The sequence below is a fragment of the Neopelma chrysocephalum genome, unplaced genomic scaffold, assembly GCF_003984885.1.
Source record: "Neopelma chrysocephalum unplaced genomic scaffold, ASM398488v2 Primary Assembly neopelma1_24, whole genome shotgun sequence".
Lineage (NCBI taxonomy): Eukaryota > Metazoa > Chordata > Aves > Passeriformes > Pipridae > Neopelma > Neopelma chrysocephalum.
In genome coordinates, this window is record NW_020897693.1 from 46,525,828 (window position 1) to 46,548,379 (window position 22,552).

Genomic DNA, 22,552 nt, shown 5'->3' on the forward strand with positions numbered 1-22,552 from the left:
CTTTCCTTTCAGGCATGTATGTGTAGATTGAGGTGTACATTTGCTCAGTTCTGGCCATACATTTGGATTGACAGTGTGGATTTTAAGGAAAAATAAATCTAATTTCCTTGTGTGCTTGAAGACTTTTCCAAGAGACATTGAAAAGTTATGTGCTGCTGCTACCACTGAATTATGTTAAGAAGGAATAGCATTTTTAGTAAAATCATGAGTGATTAAGAAATACTCAGAACTGAGAATAGTTCTCGGTCTGGAAAGTTTGTGGACTTGGTAGTTGGCATAGAAATTGGAACTTCACTGTGCCATTCTGCCAGTCTTCACAATTTGGAGGTTACTTGTTTGTGTCTGCATGTATGTGTACATTCTCTATATATATGTGTGTGTCTAAGTTCTGTTTGGTTTTGTTAACATATTATGTAGGCCAATCACTTAGGGCAATGAATTTCACAAGTTACCTGTTTAATAGTAATACTTGTATAATAATGTTTCCTTTCCCAAAGCTTCAAATGTTCTTTCTTTCTGACAAGAGATCTTGTCTTTATAATCTGAATCTCTTTTATTCTTTATAATTCCTAGTGCTTGTGTCACGTCCTTCCACCCACCAGTAAAGTCTTGTCTTTAAGTTATGTATTCATTTACTGGCTTAGCTAATAATTTAATATTAAACCTAAGTCTCCTTTTCAAAAGTTACGGGAAATTAATTTCTAAAATGGATTTAATGTTACTCTCCAGAATGGATTCAAGAGCGTCTTCCTTTCTTCCTCAAATAGCCAGCTGACATGTCCTTCAAGTTCTTTTTATATTTCTAAGCAAAGATGTGATGAGAAAGGAAATGTTTTCATTAACTGTTTATATAACAAGTTCCATTTCTCAGGTATAATATAAGTACCTCTTCTCAAAACTAAGACATGTAGGCAAATGTCTGATTTTTTGATGAAAAGCATCCATTAAAAGTTCTTATTTGGAAAAGAAGATATTCTTTTTTTTTAAGTTGGCTTTTGAAGAAAGCAGGGCTTTGTGAGAATATTCTGTTGTGTACTAGCTTGTCAGAAGCACAAGATATTAGCACAGGATATTAGGATATTAGTTTTGTAGAACTTTGTGACAGTTGCTAACTGTGTAGAATACAGACTCAAATTAATGCTGGTTTCCACCTCAGGGCAGGATGGGCAGTATCTGGATCGTTTTAAGAGGGACTGTGAAAGTGAACATCGATACTAATTATTCACTTCCCCATCTAACCAGCCAGAAGGTATTGAGGAGAGCTGAGAGGAGGCTGGGGCAGTACTGGATGTGCAGGTGTTCAGGGTTTTAGTGTTCTGAGAAAGAAGTAGATCAACAGTGTATAAATATGACTTATTTCTAAGCTCCCATAATAATTTCCTTAGTAATGATAAAGATGAGATACTTCTGGATGTTAACATTTTTGTGAAGCACATAGACTAATACTACATTTTTAATATGATATTACATGTAGGAACAGATCTAATTTTATTCAGCAACTGAATTAGTTTTCACTGCAACTTTTCATGCATTATTAAAACTACCTGCTCAGTTATACCTATGGGAGCTTAATTTATTTCTTTTTTGAGAGGGGTTGCAGGTGTGGTGTTTTGTGTCTCTTACTGTTATCTTTGGTCTAGAATAACAGCTGTTGCTGTGAATAGAGGTCTGCTACTTGTTGCTCTATTTAGCTGTTAGGTTGGCTTCGTTCACATCAGGCTGCTCAGCAGAAAGCTGTGTAATGATATGTCTGATGCTTACTTGCTTGAAAATATTCTCTAGTATTTTATGAAATGGGCCACCAGAAAAAGAGGGTGCTTGAGTACCATTACAGCAAATATCTCTAAAGTGGTAAAAATGCAGGTTGTTTGCTTTTCCTTTTTTTTTATTCTCCCATCCTCCAAAGTTATGTCCTTTGAAGTCAAGTGTTGTCAGTGCTAACAGCACAGAGAGAATTTTGGCTCACTAGCCCAGTTTTCATAAAGACTCAAGCTTCATAAAATTGGGGGGGGGGGGGGGCTTGTGGGATTTTGTGGGTGGGAGAGGAACTGGGGAGGGGAATGTTTTTAAGTTATGCTATGTTTATTTATACTTCTGTGGGAAATTTGCCTTATAGGAAATTGGGCTTTGCAGCTTGTCTTGTCTGTTTGGTCAAAAGACTGAGAAGTTAAAAAAAGGTTAACCATTTGACAGAAAGGTAAAGGAGTCGCTGATATTAATTCATTGTAAATTTTCCTAAATTTCAGTGGCTTAGTAGACAAGAGAGTTTCAGGATTTTGCCCTTACTGAGAGATGTTGCAGCTTGATTTGAGCAGTTTTATATTCTGTTGGTCAAGGATATAAAATGCAAAACAGATCAAATCAGACTTCATTGGTTCCACTGCTCGTGGAAAAAAATACTCTGTGGGTTTTAAATATTTTCATTTGCTATTCTCAAAACTAAAATGTGCAAAACTTTGTTGCTAACACCTTACATGTCCCAGATTTTCTGCTTTATAGTGAGAGTCTGAGACTTTCTTATCTAAAAAACTCTGATTATTCTACCATTTACTTTACAACACTTGCAAGTTTTATGTATTGAGTCTAGACTTCCTGGGTTTGTTTTCCTGGAAGACCATTGATGATTGTAGATCTTCACTGTATTTGTGGTTAGTTGCTTGATGTCCATGCTTTTTAAAAGGGGAACATGAAGATATATCAGCTTTACTTTTAGTTCTCTGAAATAGTAATTACTCCAATATGTCAGTCTTTGTGTGAATCAAACCTGCATCTCAGTTGCTGTAATGAAGGAATATTATGAAGAAAAACAGAGCATCAGGATGACTTTTCCTTCGTGGGAATATAATGTACACCTTGCAGATTTAGCTGATGCAGTTTGATACTGCCTCCCACTGTCTGCTCTGCCATCTGTCAGATGTGAGATGACAGGACAACACATGCTCCTTGGCCCTGCCAGTTAATAGGTAATTCACAGCTTTATTTTAAACTGGGAATGGAGGTGTTAATGAGAAGAAGTCAGAATGTGAAGAAGGAAATACAGCATTCTGTTGCTTTTCCCAGAATCCCACCAAAGATGCATGGAATGCATTCTTCTGCAAAGAAGCATCTTTAAACTGAGACAGCTTAATCCTTCAGAGCTTACTAATAATCTTCAAATGATCAGCATGAAAGCTTTGATGCTATTTAAAAAAAAAAAAAAACCAAAAAAAACAGCCAACCAAGAAAAAAACCCCACCACCAAAACCTCAATAAAAATGTGTGTATGACACATGTGGTTATTATCTGTGATAGAATTTGGACATTCATAAAGACTGAAATTGTAGCATAAAGAATAGGTTTTAAATGTGATGTTGGAGTAGAACTTGCATTCTGAATAGCCACATTATAAGCAAATGCAAATTTGTGTGGTTTATGTTTTTTTTCCTTAAATTGAGCTGTACTTGTTGAAAGCATAGGAACCTTTCAACTGATGCAAAATAATGTTTTATTTGCTTCATCCTCAAATAAGGCATTCAGTTCTGTGCAAGTGCCAGTGGAGGGATGTTCTATTTTCTTTCTAGCTGGTCCTGGAGATACCCTGTACTGGCATGTTTGCTGAGCCAAATACTGATTTTCTTGCAAAGGCTCTGTAAATGTTTCTGCTGCTCATGGTGATGTAGCCTTCTGCAAAAAATTTCCATTTTCTTGACAAATCAGCTTTTCTGCCCTGTTGTCTCTTACTTTGCCAGACTTGAAAGTCTTAGAGTACATTTCCACTCTAAATGCTTGCAAAAAGACACCTCCAATCTGTTACAGCAATAGAATATCAATAACAATGTGTAGGTTAACTCTTCCTAGTACTTGCAGTATATATTTAAGATGGAGCCTGTATATATACACGTTATGCTGAAGCTCCATGCAGCCAGCTGCAGCTGATTTGATAAATCAGTTTTGTGCAGGCTAGAGCTCTCTATTTGGCGTAGTCACCATTCTCATTGTGAGTGTTTACCAAAATTTATTTTTAAATATTGTAGTATTTTCATAAGCACAAAATGATCTGCGTATTTGAAAACAGAATTTACTTCAGTGTTGTAAGAAGAAATAAGACTTGAAGAGAATTTCTTTATGAAGCCTAATATGCTCAGTTGTTGCAAAGGGTCAGGACAGCCCACTGCTGTGGATTTATTTTGGCAGGCTTCTCCGTCTTGTGCAGTGTGTCCAAGCTGCTGAGAGACTGAGGCATTAGTCTTAAAGAATCACTTTGAAGCAGAGGCTGTTTGAGACCATATACTAATTTGAATTGATCTTTTTTTTTTCTGTTCCATACAAAAGTGAGTTTAGACTACTCAGTACTAGATGGGTGATGAGTAAGCAACAAAATAGAACAAGGAAGTCTCTGTTGGGCACACTTGTGTTGCTAAATAGATGACGTTTTTCTACTCACTCAGCAATTTGGTTGTGTCATACCAATGACTGTGCCTTACTGAACACTCTGGATTGCAACTGGAATTGAGGAATTCATGTCTTTTCAGTACTGACAGCCTATACAGTTAAAGGCTTTCTCAGGTTTTCGTACTGCAATGCATAGAAAGCGAACACTTGCACAGTATCCCCAACTTGCTCACACAGTAAAGTTTTAATTAACTCCTCAGGGTGTGAGAACAATCGTTTGCAACACTAGCAAGTTGTTCCATTCTTATCCACAATGAAGCCAGCTGGTTTTGCTAGCTGTCATTCCAGGTGAAAATATAGAATATTGCAGACCTTTTAAAACCATTGCACCGTTCTAGATAAGGTTACTCTTGAGAATGCGTGTTAAATTTATTCCTAAAAATGATGTAAGATTTTTTTTGTTCAGATAACAAATGCTTTTTACTTTCCATTTGTGTTTATATGCATTGTGTGGATTGATACAAATGTGATTATTTGTGATTATATATTTTTATCTAAAAACAAAAAAATCAAGCTACATGCATTTAGTGATGGGGTGATTGGTCCTGTTAAAAACAGGACCTCTTAAAAAAGTTTTCATTCTGTGTGACAGGGAATGGTTTTTTTTTTCTTTATTAGGGACTCGGAAGCTCTCCTCATGTTTAAGGGGTTTGTGAAGGGTTCATCTGTGGTACAAATGTACATCTAGACAAGCACTGGGAAACACAATAATATGTGTGTATATCAACAACTTGAAAAGCAATTCATGTTTACAGTTTGTTCCACTTCCATGAGGATGCTGAATGTTTTTCAGGGGGTTGAGAATTCAGAAAAAAGTGAAAGGTGTAAGGATTAGGATTTGTGTTTCTCCCCCTTCAGTGCTCCTGTGATGTCAGGTATATGGACATGGTTTAAGAGAAATACCACTGGGGAGAGGGGGATGGAATTTGGTTTTGAAGTGTTTCAATGTGTGTACAGCCACTGTGTAAAATAAAACTAGAAATATTTCATAGAGAAGAATAGTTGTGAGTAATCTTTGGTTTGCATCTCTGCTTCTGACTTCTACTTTTGCCAGTTGCTGCAAGGCCTTATGAAGTGTGTGTGTGTCGAAATGTTTGTTTAAACATTTTATATACGTTTGCTTGGGCTATTAAACCATGTCTTGTGTAGAGACATCAGAGCAATATCCTCATAAAACACATCCTGACAGTAGCTTTGTGCTTTAAAGAGTACGGCATGGAAAAGCGTTCTTTAAGTTAGAAGTCTTTAAAGAAGAATGAATGTTCCTCGCTGTTTAAGATGCTGTGTTATATAGCTTGTATTTTTGCAAATGTTAATTAAAATAGTTCACTTAAGGAATTCTTAATCAAAACCATCTTTGAAGTCTTTTTTTAATCATTCACTTGTTTCAAAGTTCTTAAAGACACATGTAATTTCAGTTTGCAGTTAATATGTTTCGAACATTACCACCATCTTCCAATCCAACGGGAGCAGAATTTGATCCAGAGGAAGATGAACCAACCTTAGAAGCTGCATGGCCTCATCTACAGGTATTTCATGGAGACTAAGACATCACAGTCTAACAGAATTCTAAGATTAAAATCATTGTTTATTTATTCAAAATTCTTTAGGTCATGTGTTTATCTCAAGTACTTTACTGTGCAATTTTCAAAATATGTTTATTGAATTTAAACTGATAATCTTTTTTAAAAAATACAGTTATACTATAGGTTAAAGGCTCATTGTTTCTTGTGGTAGAGATGTAACTGCTACGATTTTAAATGAGCTTCCATTTGTCACTATGAATGCTTTGATCTGGCTCTGACAGAGCTTGAGCTTTCAGAGGTACCGTGACAAACAGAGAAGAACAGAGAATTTTTAAAACATGTACTTCTGGGCATGATAAATATTAGATTACTGTATGTCATTTGAGTAAAATCTAGTGATGGAGCTCAGCAGAATTTCAGCAGTTTAAAGAACCTCAAGTTCTTGTAATTTGTCAGGAGAGCAGGAGCAAAGCTTTTACTGTGTGATGCATAGATAAATATAATTAAAAACATTGTGCCGTTCTGAGCAACTAATTAGTAATTTTAGTAATGTGATACTTATAAAATGGTTTCTTGTTTAAAAGACTAATACTGATTTTTTTTGGTTTTTTTTCAGCTTGTTTATGAATTTTTCTTAAGGTTTTTAGAATCTCCAGATTTTCAACCTAATATAGCTAAGAAATATATTGATCAGAAGTTTGTATTACAGGTAAGGTAAAAAAAAGAATTTTTAACTTGAAGCCTAAATTATTTTTACAATACATTAGATTCAGTTAAAGTGCATCTCTTTTCCCTCTTTGCAGCTTTTAGAGCTCTTCGATAGTGAAGATCCTCGTGAAAGAGATTTTCTTAAAACAACTCTTCACAGAATATATGGGAAGTTTTTAGGCCTAAGAGCTTACATCCGGAAACAAATTAATAATATATTTTATAGGTATGTCAGTATCATTGTATTATGGTGCATGTGATCAGGTATGCAGTTAAAACTAAGACACTGCTAGCAATTTTTAAAATTCTTAGTAAGTTTATACCCAATATTGCTCCATCTAACAATAGTTAATACCAGTCTGGAAGATTTAAATTAGAGTAGTCTTGCACATGGTATTAATTTGGCAGGTGAAATTTGAGTTGGTTTATGATTTATTTAGTAGGTGTTTGGTATCTTGTGTGAGGCTTTTTTTTCATATTGGCTAGTAGTATTTGTATTACAGTAGTGCCTTAATAAGGTGTAGTTCTTCATAATGCAGAAATTGAGCTGAAATCGAATTACTGAGAGATCTGTAATTTGCTTGAAGGAACATATTTATTGCCTTTTCTTTCCTCAGAATTGAGATGTAATGTTTTGTTCTCATGAAATATTGGTTTAATTCCCATAGAATGAACTGTAGAATTATCCCTGAGACAAAAAAAAAAGAAGATAAAAAATGAATCCACTGTAATATCAAAGATCTTTAGAAATGCGTTTTTACTACTGTTATGTCCAGGGTGAATGCAAGATTATGGTGCCTGTTTCAATTTTTTCATTTTGATATGCTTCTTTTCTGCACATAACTATGTTGTGTATCAGTTTTACACTCCTTCCATCATGCTTCCCTTATTCTCTACAACTTCATCCCAGAATAGATTTATGGTGGTACCCCTTTAAGAAAATAGCAAAACACTGCTTCTTCCTCCTTGCCATCTCATGAATGGCACCCAGCAGTACCAGCTGTAGAGGGAGCTGATCTCCCCTGCCTATGGTCACAACTGAGCCTTTAGAACCGGAGGAGCTACTTTAAAATAATTGGTGAGCCTGCATGAGCTTGCAGACAACTGCTCTTGGCAGGACGTGTGAAGAGTCAGTATGTCCCAAGGAAAAAATACAGGTGTATCTTTAAGATGTAAATTTCCCACACACACCTTTTATTTAATTAATTCCAAAATGCATAATTTGGTAAATAGCTGAACCAGATGGTAAAACAGCATCACAGTGTATTATAGTGAAATAAATCAATAAATAGTGTTTTTGTTTGCACTTTCGGAGATAATGGAAGCAAAGTCTTCAAACAGAGATAGTTCTGGTGCAAAACTTTTGAAAGACTCAAAAATGACCTGGTCATCACATCAACTTTGTAGTAGTTTGTTTAAAAAATGTTTTCAATCTGATATTTATATGGAAGATTATATAATTTGCACAACCAGCAAATTGTAGGAGGAAAAATAAAAAACAACAACAGACCAAGAGAAAAGCTCACTTAGTTGGATAATATTTCAGAGCCAGAAGCTTAAAAATTTTTCATCCAAGTATAAACTGGTGTACTTGGATAGGAGCACCAGGGAGGAAAGTTGTTTCAACTTCTATCTTGAGTTAGTACATTGTACATGAAAAGCTCTTAAAGTATGCATAGAATTTTTCAAAATATTTCCTTTTCTTATACTTTTACCTGCAAGTCATCAGTTTATTACTATACTTACCTAAGAAAGGTGTGGTCTTTATTTGTCTTTTAGTCACTGACTGCAATTCCATGAATTCTGTCCCAATAGTGTTTTAATCTTATTTTTTTTGGAAGTAAAATACATTTTTTTGAAATTATTAAACCCTTATGTTCCTATTTATTCATTTCAAAGCTTTTTGTATCATTGTCTTTATGTTTGCTTGGAATTGTTGTCCTGAATTGCATGGGAAGGATCTTTAAGGATTAAAAATAGTCACTTCAAATATTCTGGATTAAAAGTAGCGGTTAATATGTAAGCCTATGACAAATTTTTTAATTAAAAAATACTTTCAAATTAGTGGAATTATTTTCTCCTGAGTATAAATTTTTATAACTCTTTGCAAATTACCTGAAGGCGTGCATAGAACTTTCTCACTAAATTTACACTCGGGTGATTGGGAAGAAGGGTGAGAAGTGATTGCCTAGTGAATTACAGTGCTCTGTCAAAAGAAAATTCAGGAAAATTTGACTTCCTCTGTTTATTACAGAGCTTTTTGTATCCACAGAGATCTGTAATGCCAAAGAGCTTTTTAGATCCAGAAGTAGTAACTGAACACCTTGCGTTGCGTTTGCATTTGCTATAGAAGGTTGAGTCTTGGCATTTAATTATGCCAGATGCTCTTGTGTTTTTTTAATATTTAAAACGTTGTTTGCTGTGTTTAGTTTTGCATTATTAAAATGGCATAAAATACAAGTTTTGGGAAAAGCTCAAGTATGTGCTGCTTTGTTAAATGTGGGGGGAAAAGAGCAAGTGTGAAGGTTGAAAGCATCTTGGTGTGCTCGTGACTTCTGTTTCCACGAAGTTTCTTTTCCACTGTGTGTGTCTGAGTGACTAGAACATGGGAAGTCAAGGCTACTTGTAATGTTAAATGGGGATCTTGGTGTTATTGTATCTCTCTTCAGCAGTAACCCAGTAAAACTTTTCATTTATTTAGGTTTATTTATGAAACAGAACATCACAATGGCATAGCAGAATTACTGGAAATACTGGGAAGGTAAGTCATAGGTTTTGTTTAATTAAACTCACTTGGTTTTAAGACTAGACTTCAAAAATCTAGTTGGGGATTAGATACTGATTTCAGAAAAGGTTTAAAATGCCTTTGTGTCACATGTAAAAACTGTAACAGAGTAATTTTCAAGTAAGATTGTAGAAACACAGAAAAAACTTGAACCCTGTGACAATGTTTTGGGATGTGACAATTTTTTAAATCTTATTTTTTAGATCTTATTTTCTACTTAGGTTCCTTTTAATTAATATTAGTTGTAAAGCAACTACAAATAAAATGTAGTGAGTTGAAATTTATTAAAAATTCTTCAACATCACTGAATACATAGTGGATAAAAAAAGGAAGCCAAGGTTATGAAACTTAAGAAGCCTCTTTTTGTTAACCCAAATATTTTTCAACTTAAAGCTGATAGCCTCATCAAAACTAGTGGGTTTTCTGTTAACTGGTTTCTGTAATCCATATGCAGGATTTTGGCATTTTTTTATACATTAATACACCTTAAAAGCTTAGTTAGGTCTACTTTATGGTATTTCCATATCTTTGCACGTAAATGTAACAGGTCATCGAGAGCAGGGTGTTTGGTGGTGTGTCTGGTCAGGCTTTGTGTATCTCCAAGGGCGGAGACCCCACAGCTTTTCTAGGCAATGGTTTCCCTTGTTTGACCCCACTCAGAATAAAAAGGTTTTTTTCTTATGTTTGAATGAAATATCCTGTGTTTCAATTTGTGCCCATTGCCTCTTTCACTGGGTACCACTGAGAAGAGTCTGACTCTTGACACAATCTCTTCATGTGTTTGTACACATGGGTGAGATCCCCCTCAGCCTTCTCCTAAGGCTAGACAGCTTTTTCAACCTTTCTGTGTATGTCAGATGCTCCAGTCCCTTCGTTGCCCTTTACTGGACTCCCTCCAGTGTGTCCATTCCTCTTGTCCTGGGCAGCCCAGAGCTGGACCCAGCACTGCAGATGTCTTACCAGGGCTGAGCAGAGGTGAAGGATCACCTCCTTCAACTTACTGGCAATGTTCCTGATGCAACCCAGAATGCTGTTGAAATTGGGAAGCTGTTTTAAAATTTTCTAGGTCTGTATGTCTCCCCAGAATAGTTCTTTAATTTTGAATGAAACGTTCAATGATTAAAGGACTTCCATATCCATCATTACTTATAATCAAGTCATAGTCATCGAGACATACTGAAAACTCTGGAAAGCTACTCAAGTATGGAGCTAAATCTTCAAAACTCTTGCTTAAGTCACCAGCTTTTCCATTCTTGGTTTTGTTAGGTTAGCTTTAAGTGTTATAATTTTAAAAGTTAAGTTATTGGTTTGGGGTTTTCCTGTCATTCTTCCAAATCTAAATTTCTAGTAACTAAATAAAACTTCTGGGCTGTAACTGTTCTGTCTTGGTTATTCTTCCAATCCATAAAGGAGTTTCAAACGTGTTGTTGACATAGAGCTTCTTAGGAATAACAGTTTTTAGTTGGTTTTCTGGGGTTTGACTTGGCAAAAGCAGAGAATAATTGAATTTTATGCTGAAGTACATTCTTTTCCTTTGCTGAGTGCTATATAATACTGAACAAATGAACACTTCCAGTGGGAACTACTAATGTGGTTATGTTTTTTCTGATAATCATCTTTCAAGAAGAATGTAGAATTCTTTCTCACTCAATCAAGGCCAAACTTAGCCTAAATTTTGCTCCTCTCTGTAGTTAACAATCCTTAAAATACCTTGGAGAAACTTTTTTTTTTAATTAATTTTTATTTCTCAAGTATGTGTAAGTTGTGGCAAGAACACCATAGAAATGTTGATGTTGAAATGGATTTTTGATGTTATGCACTGAGAGACTTCAGAAGTAACCTTATATCCTCTAAATAGCTGTGCAGTCATTACCAGTGAAAATTACTTTAAGCATGCACAGCAAGGGTGAGCAAGTGTTGTTTAATAAGCTTTAATTCTGGGATACCATCTGATTTCTGAGATTGAAATATATGTAACTTTGAATTTTTTAATATGTTGTTTTTTTAAGAAAAGTTTGGCTGGTTCCTTCAGCCTAAGTACCTTCTCTCCTTATTAGTGAAGAGAAAAACCTTGGAATAAATAAAATAGGATTTAAAATAGTAAAGGAGCAATAGGATTCTAGATGTTTAACTAATATTAATGTTAACAAAGTGAGTAGACACAAAACACTGTTGTAGTACTGTAGTTTTAGGTAAAGGTGCCATTGACCCAGTATTGAGCAGTATCTGCACTCACCTGTAGCTGGAATGTCATGTTTGGTTGTATGCTAGGGCCTTGCAGAAATAGTAAAAGTTAAGTAGAAGTCATGTTTTGACTTGGACTGCTGTCCTGGATTACCTCTTCCACATCCAGTCTCTGTTTCACTCGTTAATACTGTGAAGAAGATGGGAGAAACTTGTATTCAAAGCTTTGAGAATAGTGAGTAGTTCGCAGTGAAGGGTGGAGTCTGAAGTGTAGGTGCAGTTATATGCTGCTTGGAAGAAGAATTTGAGACCTGTGAAAGACTTGGTTGAGGGATGGGCAGAGATTGATTTGACTATTCTAGTCCTTTGTAAACTTTGGAAAACAAGTGCTAAACCCAAGAATTTTGGTATATCCTGCACAGTAGTGCAGACTTTGTGTAATTACTGATCTTTATTTTTAAACTTCTTTCCCTGGCAGCATAATTAATGGATTTGCCTTACCATTAAAAGAAGAGCACAAAATATTCCTATTGAAGGTTTTGTTACCATTGCACAAAGTGAAATCACTCAGTGTCTACCATCCACAGGTAAGTTTTGTTTGGTGCTTTTCGCACTAGTGTTTCGTTCAGCTTGTCTGGAGAGGCTGCGGGACTCGAGCCACTCTGGTGTGGGTTCTGTTCTAGCCTCCAGCACTTCCCTCTTAACTGGCCTTGGGAATTTATTTAACATATATACCTATAGTGCTTCACATGTTGATAGACAAATTTAAAAGAATACATGTGTGTATATAATAGATACATTTTTAAAAAGCACTGTAGTGTTTATAGATTAAACACGTAGTAGTTGGTTAATGTTAGAGTTCTTGATATATGTAATGTTTAGACACGAAAAATTGCAGAAAAGTACAGTTTTAATGAATGCCATTTTATTCTAAACTACATGAAGCAATTCAGCTGAATTCAAATTGTTACAAGTGTTGATGTTTTGAAAGGAATTGGGACTTTATTAGGACATCATTATTTAATTCAATAGATCTTTTTAGAAGTACACAGAAAAAAGGGGGCATCTGAGTCCTATCATGCTTTTAAACCAGCTGCATCTTTTCTATGATGAGTTTAGTTCCATTCAGTATTTCTAGAGGAGTGGGAAATCCATACAGTGTGAGAGAAAATACAGTATTATTGTGATATGCTGAAATTTCCCCCGTGATTGTTACATAACTTTTGGGTTTTTAACTTGAAAGTTCAATATGTGCAGACATCTGTGATTGTTAGCTTTTTCTACTGACCTGAGATGTGTTGTTCTTTATCTGTTCCCCTTAAACCACAAATTCTCCAAAACCTTCAGGTGATTTGCATTGCTTTTCAGTATCAGTAAAAACAAGATAGTGACAATAAGGATGCCTCTCTTACATGTCCTACTGAATGAAATGGGAAAGTACTTCAAGTGAGTTTAGTGTGTGAAACACCAGATTAAACCCACAAAAATTCAAATTGAAACAGTGGCAGATACTCAGAAGGGTTTCCTGCCAAATCCAGTTATACATGGAGAAAGTTAATTTCCATGTTAAATTCAAATTTACTTTAGAATAGCAAAGAACAGTAGCTCTAATAATCTTTGCACATCCCTCAGATTACCTAGGGACATTCTGGGTAGCAGTCATCAAAAACAGGAAAGGAAATGGGTCATCAGCTGAACTTCCATAAATAGAGAGACTTAAAAGATGATTAAACACTTTGTGAGGCGTGCAGTGCCCACTTAGTTTGGGACTGTCAGCCCATGGAGCGAAAGGGATGTAATAATTCACTATCTCGGCACAGGTTGACAGTTTCATTCTCAGAATTGAAGTTGGTAAATACTGTAAATCAGCCTCAGCTTGCATCAACTTTACATTGATATGCATAGTTCTCATTAGTTGTCATATATAAAAAAGTCCTGAGATTTACAACTGTTCAATGCACTGTTATCTAACTTAGGTTATGAAATACAAAATACTTACTAAATCAGCATGGGACACCAAAATGTTAGCGGGCGGAAAGCACTCTAGAGGACAAGATTGTGATTTTTAAATCCTGTGTTTGAAAAGATGGAATGTGATGAAATGCCAAGTGCTAGGTCTAAAAAGAAAACATCAAGTCATGTGTGTCTGTATTATAACACAGAAAAAGCTGAGGACAGAATTGGGAAGGTTGGAGAAGATAGGTAAAGTGTATTTACCCTTCTGTTTAAGTTGTCTGCCAAATCATTTTTTTTTTAAATTACAGAAGAAACTTCTGTTTTTATTTGAAGTATTCAGAAGTATTCTCAACTTATGTTAATGATTTCAAAATGTGTATTAATAAACTCTTTTTCTTTTACTGTAGCTGGCGTACTGTGTAGTTCAGTTTTTAGAAAAGGACAGCACACTTACAGAACCAGTAAGTTCATCTTGCTATTATTATATATTTTGAACTATTAATATCCCTTCCATTTCTAGACTGTTTAAGGAGGTTTGGGGAACAAAGTATTAATACGTAATTATTTATATTAGAGTCAAATATTTAATCATTTTGATCTATGAAATTCAGTTTTCCAACAGAATGTCCATAATGAATTAAAACGTTAATAGCACATCTCTTACAAACAGACCAGAGTTTGTTCTGCTTGTTTTGTTCTGGCTGACCGGATACGAAATGGTGGATCCAGAAGCAGTTTAATCAGAAATTAGCTTGGCTGAACTGTGCTCTGTTGAGGGACAGATGTTATGATGGAACACATATTTCTGGCACACAGAACTACCTGCTGATGCAAGGCTTTTGAATCAGATCGTGTTCATGGCTACCAGCTTTGGACCACAGACAAAATCGAACTTTGGACTGGCTGCATGTAATTGTGTGGATGAACAATTTTAGCTGCCCTTGATAGTATAGTGATTTGCCTCCTTACACTCAATATCAAGTGGGTAAAAAATAATCTGTTTAATCAGTAAATCATTAAAAAAATTACTACTGACAAAAGTGCACCTGACTAGATTATGACCATTTCCACTGTAAAATGGAAACTGGATTTCTTGAAATAAATGAAGTATGCAGCTGAGCAAGAGTTCTCTTCTAGTTGAAGCTTTTAATATTTATTAAGATATCAAGTCCCAGACATTCTGTCATTTGTACTATATGAGATCTTGAATTCTTAGCTTTCTTCCAGACATGAGCTGGGATGTTGCATATTTCCTAGCAGAAATCTGAACTCATATGCATCCAAGTCAGTTTCCTTTTTTTGATCTCAAATTAGTAAATGATTACAACATTCTTTAAAAACTTAGCACATGCGTCCTCGAAGTACTGAAGTGAAGTACTAAGTTCCCCTTCAAAGATTCTGGTCATTTCAAATGTAAATGCTTTGCTTCCCCTTGCAGTTGTCACATGAGATTTTTTAAAGTCTTATTTTTAAAAATCTGTTTAAATTGCCCAAGGCTTCATTGAGGACATAGTGTCTGCTTTTGTGATTAAATAATATATACATGAAAGATGCACTGATTTCTCAAAGTTGTCTTGTCAGTGATGGTATTAAATATTGCTTGTAGGTTTTATACTTAAAAGTCATAGAATCTTATGTATTTTGAGTGTTCATGATGTGCTAGGTAAGCAAGCTGCGTGAATTTATTGATCGTGAAGAAAGTTAAGACTGTGATTATACTAAAATAGTCAAATAAAACTCAATGTTTAAGAGCAACATGCCTAGAGTATTTGCTCACCTGTCAATTTAGGTGTTTTTAGTAAATATTTTCTTAAAATATAATGTTAGAAAATTAATTTTTTGAGCTTTGAAGTGCACCTCCAAGAAGGTAGAGATAGGGATTTAAAGCTGCTGTTACTTAAATGGCAGATAATTTTCCCCATAGTATAGTAGCAAATTTTCTGCTGTTACGTGGGACAAGAAATCCTGAGTTTTGTGTTCTGCTTAAAATATCAGAGTCGTTAATAAGATACAATTCAATGTGAAGTAAAGTCAAATTATCATGAAATTATGTTCTCTTTGTCTCTACAGGTTGTAATGGCACTGCTGAAATACTGGCCAAAGACTCACAGCCCAAAAGAAGTCATGTTTTTAAATGAACTAGAAGAAATTTTAGATGTTATTGAACCATCTGAATTTGTAAAAGTTATGGAGCCTCTCTTCAGACAGCTAGCCAAATGTGTGTCCAGTCCACACTTTCAGGTCTGTACTTACTGAATGTACAGTAATGTGAGGATTTTTGTAAAGCAGAGTTGTAATGTGGTATTATTCACCATAATGAATTTATTTATTGCAAAGAAGTCTTCAATTCTGTGTCAAGTTTCAGGGATCCAAACGTTAGCTCTACTTTTCAAGAGTGCAGTACGTGTATTTGTGTTGGGTGATTCACTTCAGTGTTACGCTTAGCATAAAGAAACTTCAAAGCTCAACATTTTCAGAAGTACCCGAACGCTTTCAGTACATAATGTTTGCATTTCATAGCTTGTAATGGAATTCTACAAATACTCGTTCTTTTGGGAAGTATTTCTTTGCTTGAATTTCAGAATTCACGGCTTATAGTTTGAATTGCTTCCCTATCAAGGAAAAAGCAATTTTTCCTTCTCTTTCCATCAACTCCATGACTCCCATTTGCGCTAAAAAAAATCCAAATCTGAGTTACAACTTTCCTTAACTTTCCCTTGTATTTGCCAAATGTTTTAGTTATTTGCTTTATAAGAGATTAAAGAAGTGTTCCTTTTTTCATGTCATCTTAGGTGGCAGAGCGAGCATTATACTACTGGAATAATGAATATATTATGAGTTTAATTAGTGATAATGCAGCAAAGATTTTACCCATCATGTTTCCATCCCTGTACCGGAATTCAAAGACGCATTGGAATAAGTAAGAAACACTTGTGCAAATTTCTGCTACTTCACTTATGTTTAGTCCTAGGCTTAAGAGTTCAGATCTGTGAGTTGCTAGTTTAACAGTGTGTTGAGCTGTTTGTTCTATGATGTTAAAGTTGCTGGATGAAGAGACTGTTATCAATTTTTAGGAAATATTAAGAATTGAGGAAGAAGTTTTTCCTTTTTTCATTGAACGAGAAACAGTATTTTAGTGCATCTAATTCATGATGTTTTTTCTATAAATGTGAAACATATTTGGCATTCATCTGTAGCTCAGATGCTTCTAAAGGCTAACTTTGATTTCTGATTTGCGTTTTTCTGCATTCTGGTGAAATATCTTGTAAATCAGATCATTTTTTCCTTTCCTTTTCTTTTCTTTTTGTTTATTGTTGGGATTTTTTTCCTTCTTTCTCCATTGACTAGTTTCACTTTTTTCCCCCACAATAACGTAGTACTTGCACATGAAAACAGTCCTGGTCAGCTCCCTTCTGCAGCTGTTCCATTGTAAAGGGCCTCTTTGTTTGAGCTATTGTGCAACTGCTGGGATGGTGACAGTATCCCAGTCTGGTTCTGGCCATGATTTGAGGACTGCTGGTGGGCTGGCCAAGAATGAGTAATCAATCTGCCACTAAACACTGGGAAAGAAATGAAAGCTACAGTGATGTTAAAGTGATTGCTTACTGTTGCTGGGTGTAAGCACTGATAAATAATGTACTCGTTAATAAAATTCCGATTCAGTGATGCAATTGTACACAGTAAACGTGAGTTGCTATTGGTTGTTTTTTCTGGCCTTCAAGGTCATGCATTCATTTTAGTCTGAGCAGAAGTCATGCCACCCAGTACAGCTGCACTCTTACTTGTTGCATGATACAAAGTAATTGTTTAACTGATTGCTTTTTGAGCAGCAATGCATTACAGACCAGAGCTGTAAACTACTCTGTAAAAGTGCTGTGTAAGGCAGATTGGTTTTGTGTAATTTTTTTGGAGATTTCCACTTTACTTTTCTAACCCTTTTCTGAAGAGTAATGGATAATTGTGTTGGAAGTGGATGCTGTTGCTGTGTGGCAGTTTTCAAAATGAAAAAAATGGTGTCTTTTCTACATTATTTTTAATCACTAACTCTTTTTTCTTGAATTTGTCGGTTGCCAGTAAGTCACGATCTTTAATGGCATCTTGCATTGTCTATAATAAATCTATCTTGATTAGTGTTAGCTACTAAATTTCAAAACTAGTCCTGTATCGATACACATAGTATTAAAAGTTAAGTTCAAACATCAAAGTGTAAGTGATGCAGTAGTACTGTAGTGTAAGAAAACTGCATTCAAAGTTGGTAATTTTAGTTCTTGTGTTAGGCCTTTTGTGGGTTAACTGAAACTTCCATTAATTAATTTTGTTTCCACTTATTCTGAAATAATGTAATTTTCCAGTTATGTAGGGTATTGGCTACTGTTGACCAGAAAAAGTAGATTTCAAAGTTTAAAGTACTCTGAGTTTCAACCAGAAGTTTTACTTATAGGACAATACATGGCTTGATATACAATGCTCTGAAACTCTTCATGGAGATGAACCAAAAACTGTTCGATGACTGCACACAGCAATTTAAAGCAGAAAAACTGAAGTAAGTTTTCATGTCAGTGTGTCTGTCTGTTCTTGAGTAATTTGTTCAGAGTGCTTTAGCTCTGAAAAACCACTGTGTCATTAGTGGGAAGTTGCCCATTTGATTCCACTACAGCAGTCTCAAAGTTGACTTGGCGAAACTTCTCATTATATGTGAACTGTAAATCTTTTTAACAATAGGGTGCCTCATGTAGGCTTAGACCTAATACTGCTGGGGTCACCATCTTCCTAAAAATGAAGTTTTTGAGAGGGACACTGCTAATCGTGGAGCCCAGTGTAGCAGATCTGTTAAACAGTTCAGTTCATATCCTGTGTTTATTTTAGCATGCTTTATTTACCCGGTGTTATTTTCTTTCATGTTGTCACTCTGTCCCAAAATACTTTTCCAGTGTTTTTCAGCATTGCGTTGTGTGTGAGCATATCTTCATGTTCTTATAAAAGTTACCTGAAATCAAGTTGTTACTGTATTGTAGTACAGGGTTCAGACTTTATCTGACAGAAGAATCCTGCTGAAGTGTGATTGAGAAGTCAAAAGTGTTAGTGGTTTGGGTCTCATTTTAGGAACTGGGAGCATAGTTAGGAAATGGGTCCTGAAAATACCTGGATTTAAATTTTATTTTTAATTCTTTCAAGTAGTGGTTTAAATTGTACACTTATTTTAAACTGATATATTGGAAATGGTACAGATTCTCAATGTAGATTGATTTGTCCAAGTTTTGAAGTTTCTTATTACATTTCAAGTAGAAATGAGCTTGTAGTGTAGCAAATTTTTAAAGTCCATGTGTTTATAGATGACAAAATTGTGGGCATTGGCTCTTAAAAAAAAGTCTGTAATTATCTTTTCCCACATAGCAAATAAGTAGAATCCCTTTTATATGAGAAATCACTCTTTTCCTCTCTGTTTTTTAGGAGTTTTTTGGGTGGTATTTTGAATGTGAACTAAAGCAAGGAGAGTGCTGAGTGACATGGTGGCAAAACAAAACAGAAAATATCTCCTACCACACAAGAACTTAAGAAGGGGATGGTTAAAGAGTTCTTCCCTCCCAGCTTGAATTAACTTGAGAGCTGGAGGCAAATTGTGTATGTGCTTGGATACAGCTGCTCTTCCTTTTTTGTTCTCTTAACATTTGGATCAACTGCTCTATGAATTGAAGGCTGAGAGCATTTTTAGCCCTCTTAGTTCAAAGTCCTTTTAAATTCTACTAGCTTTCAAAGGCAGATGATCATTGTGATCTCTGTAATAAGATGTTTATTTGTAAGAAGGAAAGGAAAAAGAATCCTAGATTTTACCATTTCAAATTGCATTAGGCATAAGGAAACAAACCTTTGCTACTTTAATTAAAAAAAAAAAAAAGCATTCTGGCTCATCCCTCTTGGCTTGCAACTCCCTAGAATGAGCATCGTTTTGTTGGGTACTTCTCTGTTAGAGTTCAATTCAAAATGTCCCTGGGCCTTTTCCTTTAAACTATTACCTGAAGCTGTTGGGCTGACAGTAAAAATACCTGCCCCTTTTTGCAGGCAGTTAGTGACTTCTTATGTTTCAATACAGAATTCAAGTATTGTAAAGTTAAAACACAAACGTGCTTTCAACATAGATCAAGACTTCTTTCTGTTTTAATTTTAACTCTTTTAACGATGTGCACTTATTAAAGATAAACTGCTATCAACCAGTTTGTTGCTTTCCTGAGAAACTATGAGATTTTTCCCTTTTAATGTTGATTTGAGGTCATGGGCTATTGATATGATGCAAATTATCCTGTCAACAGCAATGTTTTGGGCAGTAGACTGAAACAGGCATAGCTGAATAATTTATTCTGTTGAATTCTTTTACTTCTACATGATTTTTTTTTTTCAGAGAGAAGCTAAAATTGAAGGAACGGGAAGAAGCATGGGTTAAAATAGAAAATCTAGCCAAATCAAATCCCCAGGTATTTAGAAAAGATTAACATGCTCATGTTTAAATACTTCAGTTTTGTTAAATATCAGTGGGGGAAACAGGTCTGACTGATCATGGAAATAAAGCAATTTCACTAATTGTATTATGAAAGATATACAATAAAAGTACTTTTAAAATTTGTAACCCTTCTCTTGTGCAAGTAATTATTTTTTCTTTTTAAAAAGGTTTCTTAAAAGTATGATATGAAGTACTTTTTCCTTTTCTTATAATAGGACATATACTGTATTGCGGTTTGAAAAGTTATTGTGCAAAATTATGGAAAAATATAGAGATGCCGTAATTGGTTTCTCTTGAAAAGCTGTTTTGCAAACAATATATTACAAAAGAGATCTTTCTGCAAACTGTGAGTTATGACTGGTCAGTTTTCCTTTGTGTCAAATGGATTAAAGTAATATTGTATGTCCTTGTCTGCTGCATTTGTTCTCATACCTGCACTGGGCCGGTCTGCTGGGGAACCTGCACTTCAGGTTCTTCCTAAAGGAAAATATCCTGTCAGGCATTACTTGATGTAAATCAAATTCTGATAAACAATGGTCCTTTAGACTATTCATTATATTTTGAAATTATGGGAGAAGGGAATGGTTTGGCCTGGGTTCCCCACCCCCTTAATTTGCTTGGAGAATGCTGCCAGTTTTCCTTTATCTCAGTCATATTGCTATGAATAAAAAGACCCCAAACATTTAAATTACTTTACAGCCAGAATTTTACTATACTGCAGCAAGAAACTTACTGTACTGTGTATTTCCAACACTATCTAACTGAGTTTAAAGTGGTGAAAGAGGGAGAAACCGTACTCTGTAAACAGAAGTGGGACACTTTCTGATCTCAGTGCTATTTTAAAACAGAAACCGTAAGGTAATTTTTTTGTCTAAGAAGGAGGAAATTCATAAATGTTTTTTTCTTCTTGTGGCATTTCTCAGGGAACAATTGCTAAACTGCTTAAATAAAATCTGTCAAAATTTTTAAAAAAGTCAGTTGACAACAGATCAATTAATTTAATCAAAAAGGGCTGTTCATATGAAAGCAATAATTGACTTTTAAAAAGCATTTATCTAATGAGATAAGCCATACAAAAACCTTGTTTGAAGAGTACTTGATATACATGGTCATTTGCTATCACAAACGATGAACTGTTGCGTGTTTGATTAATAAGGGGGATTGAGTTGTAGTAATAACAAAAAAATTTCTACAGTGCATATTTCCTTTTCTTACCAAGTAACTTTTTGTAAATGTATATTTTCTGAAACTTGTTAACACAACCTTATACAGTATGTTCTGCGTAGTATACTTGAAGAGAGCCATTAATTAGAAGCAATTAATTAATTTTAATACTGAGTGCTCCACTGAATTGACATAAGGATATAAACGCTTTCAGCACTCTAGATAATGGCTTTTAGGGGTTTCTTTTTTTCCTGGAATTTCTTTTAACTTTTTAGTTTGTCTAATGACTGACAATTCTTGTTCTTCAGAGCTACTCCTGACTCTGCATGAGACAAGAATACATTTTAAGGTTTTAGAATAATTATAATCATTAAATCCATGCATTTAGTTATTGGTATACTCAGATACGAAAACATTTATGAGGAAAAATTGATGAAAAATCTGCCTGCATACATGAGTTCTGAATTCAAGATCATATACACCTCATCGGAAATAAAATATAAAATATTGAGATTGCTGGACTGTAAGAGTTTTTACAAGATTTTTTTTTTAAATTCTCAAAAGACTTCTATGACTGTTTTACTTTCTGAAACAGAAAAGTTTAATATTTTGTTTTGAAACTACATTAAATGTATATTAACTATATTTGATCTTTTGACAGTGTATTGTCTCTTCCAACACAGAATTGCACCCAAAAGTAAAATCGTTGTGTTTGGGTTGCTACATGGTTCACAAATGACTAGACAGCATATAAATAAGGTTTCACATAACTAATTGCCAAAGTAGGCATACTGGCAAAATCTGAGTATTTTAAAATTCAGTCTCAGATAATCAAAGCATGGGGGTTTTTATGCTCACTGTGTTTTTTAGCAGGATGTTTCTGCCAAATGAAAGTATTGGAGTTCCATTCTAAAATTCATTACTTGTGCCTGGAAGCATAAGATATCGAAGCTGATCTCATATAACTAGTCATATAATTCAAATGCTGAAATGCACTCTGAGTATTTAGGTATTACTACTAAGAATGATTATTTTTAACACTTTGCATTTTATTAGTACCCGACATATAGTGACGCGAGTTTGCTGAACAGTCCTGTTGCAATGGAAACAGATGGGCCTTTAATTGAAGATTTGCAGACGCTGAAAAAGACAGTGAAAGAAGAGGCTTGTCAGGTAAAGCCTTGTGAAGATAGCAAAGTGCTCTAATTTATTAATTGATTTTTTTAAGTGACTGTTAATCACAGACATAAACTTCTGTTGTATTTTCAGCCTTGTAACCATTTATACTGGAGTAACACACTT

The 22,552-nt window shown here is 34.9% G+C and overlaps 1 protein-coding gene across 2 annotated transcripts in view; it reads left to right on the forward strand.

Annotated features, from left to right (window-relative positions):
- Positions 1-22,552, forward strand: part of PPP2R5C (protein phosphatase 2 regulatory subunit B'gamma) — a 79,678-nt gene that overhangs the window by 51,910 nt on the left and 5,216 nt on the right. For both annotated transcript variants that reach the window (XM_027673986.1, XM_027673987.1), the window contains 11 exons: positions 5,850-5,960; positions 6,574-6,666; positions 6,761-6,891; positions 9,367-9,426; positions 12,113-12,221; positions 13,998-14,051; positions 15,661-15,831; positions 16,383-16,510; positions 18,032-18,133; positions 19,988-20,060; positions 22,307-22,423. In XM_027673986.1, coding sequence (XP_027529787.1) covers positions 5,850-5,960; positions 6,574-6,666; positions 6,761-6,891; positions 9,367-9,426; positions 12,113-12,221; positions 13,998-14,051; positions 15,661-15,831; positions 16,383-16,510; positions 18,032-18,133; positions 19,988-20,060; positions 22,307-22,423 — 1,149 coding nt within the window. The remainder of the gene's footprint in view (positions 1-5,849; positions 5,961-6,573; positions 6,667-6,760; positions 6,892-9,366; positions 9,427-12,112; positions 12,222-13,997; positions 14,052-15,660; positions 15,832-16,382; positions 16,511-18,031; positions 18,134-19,987; positions 20,061-22,306; positions 22,424-22,552) is intronic.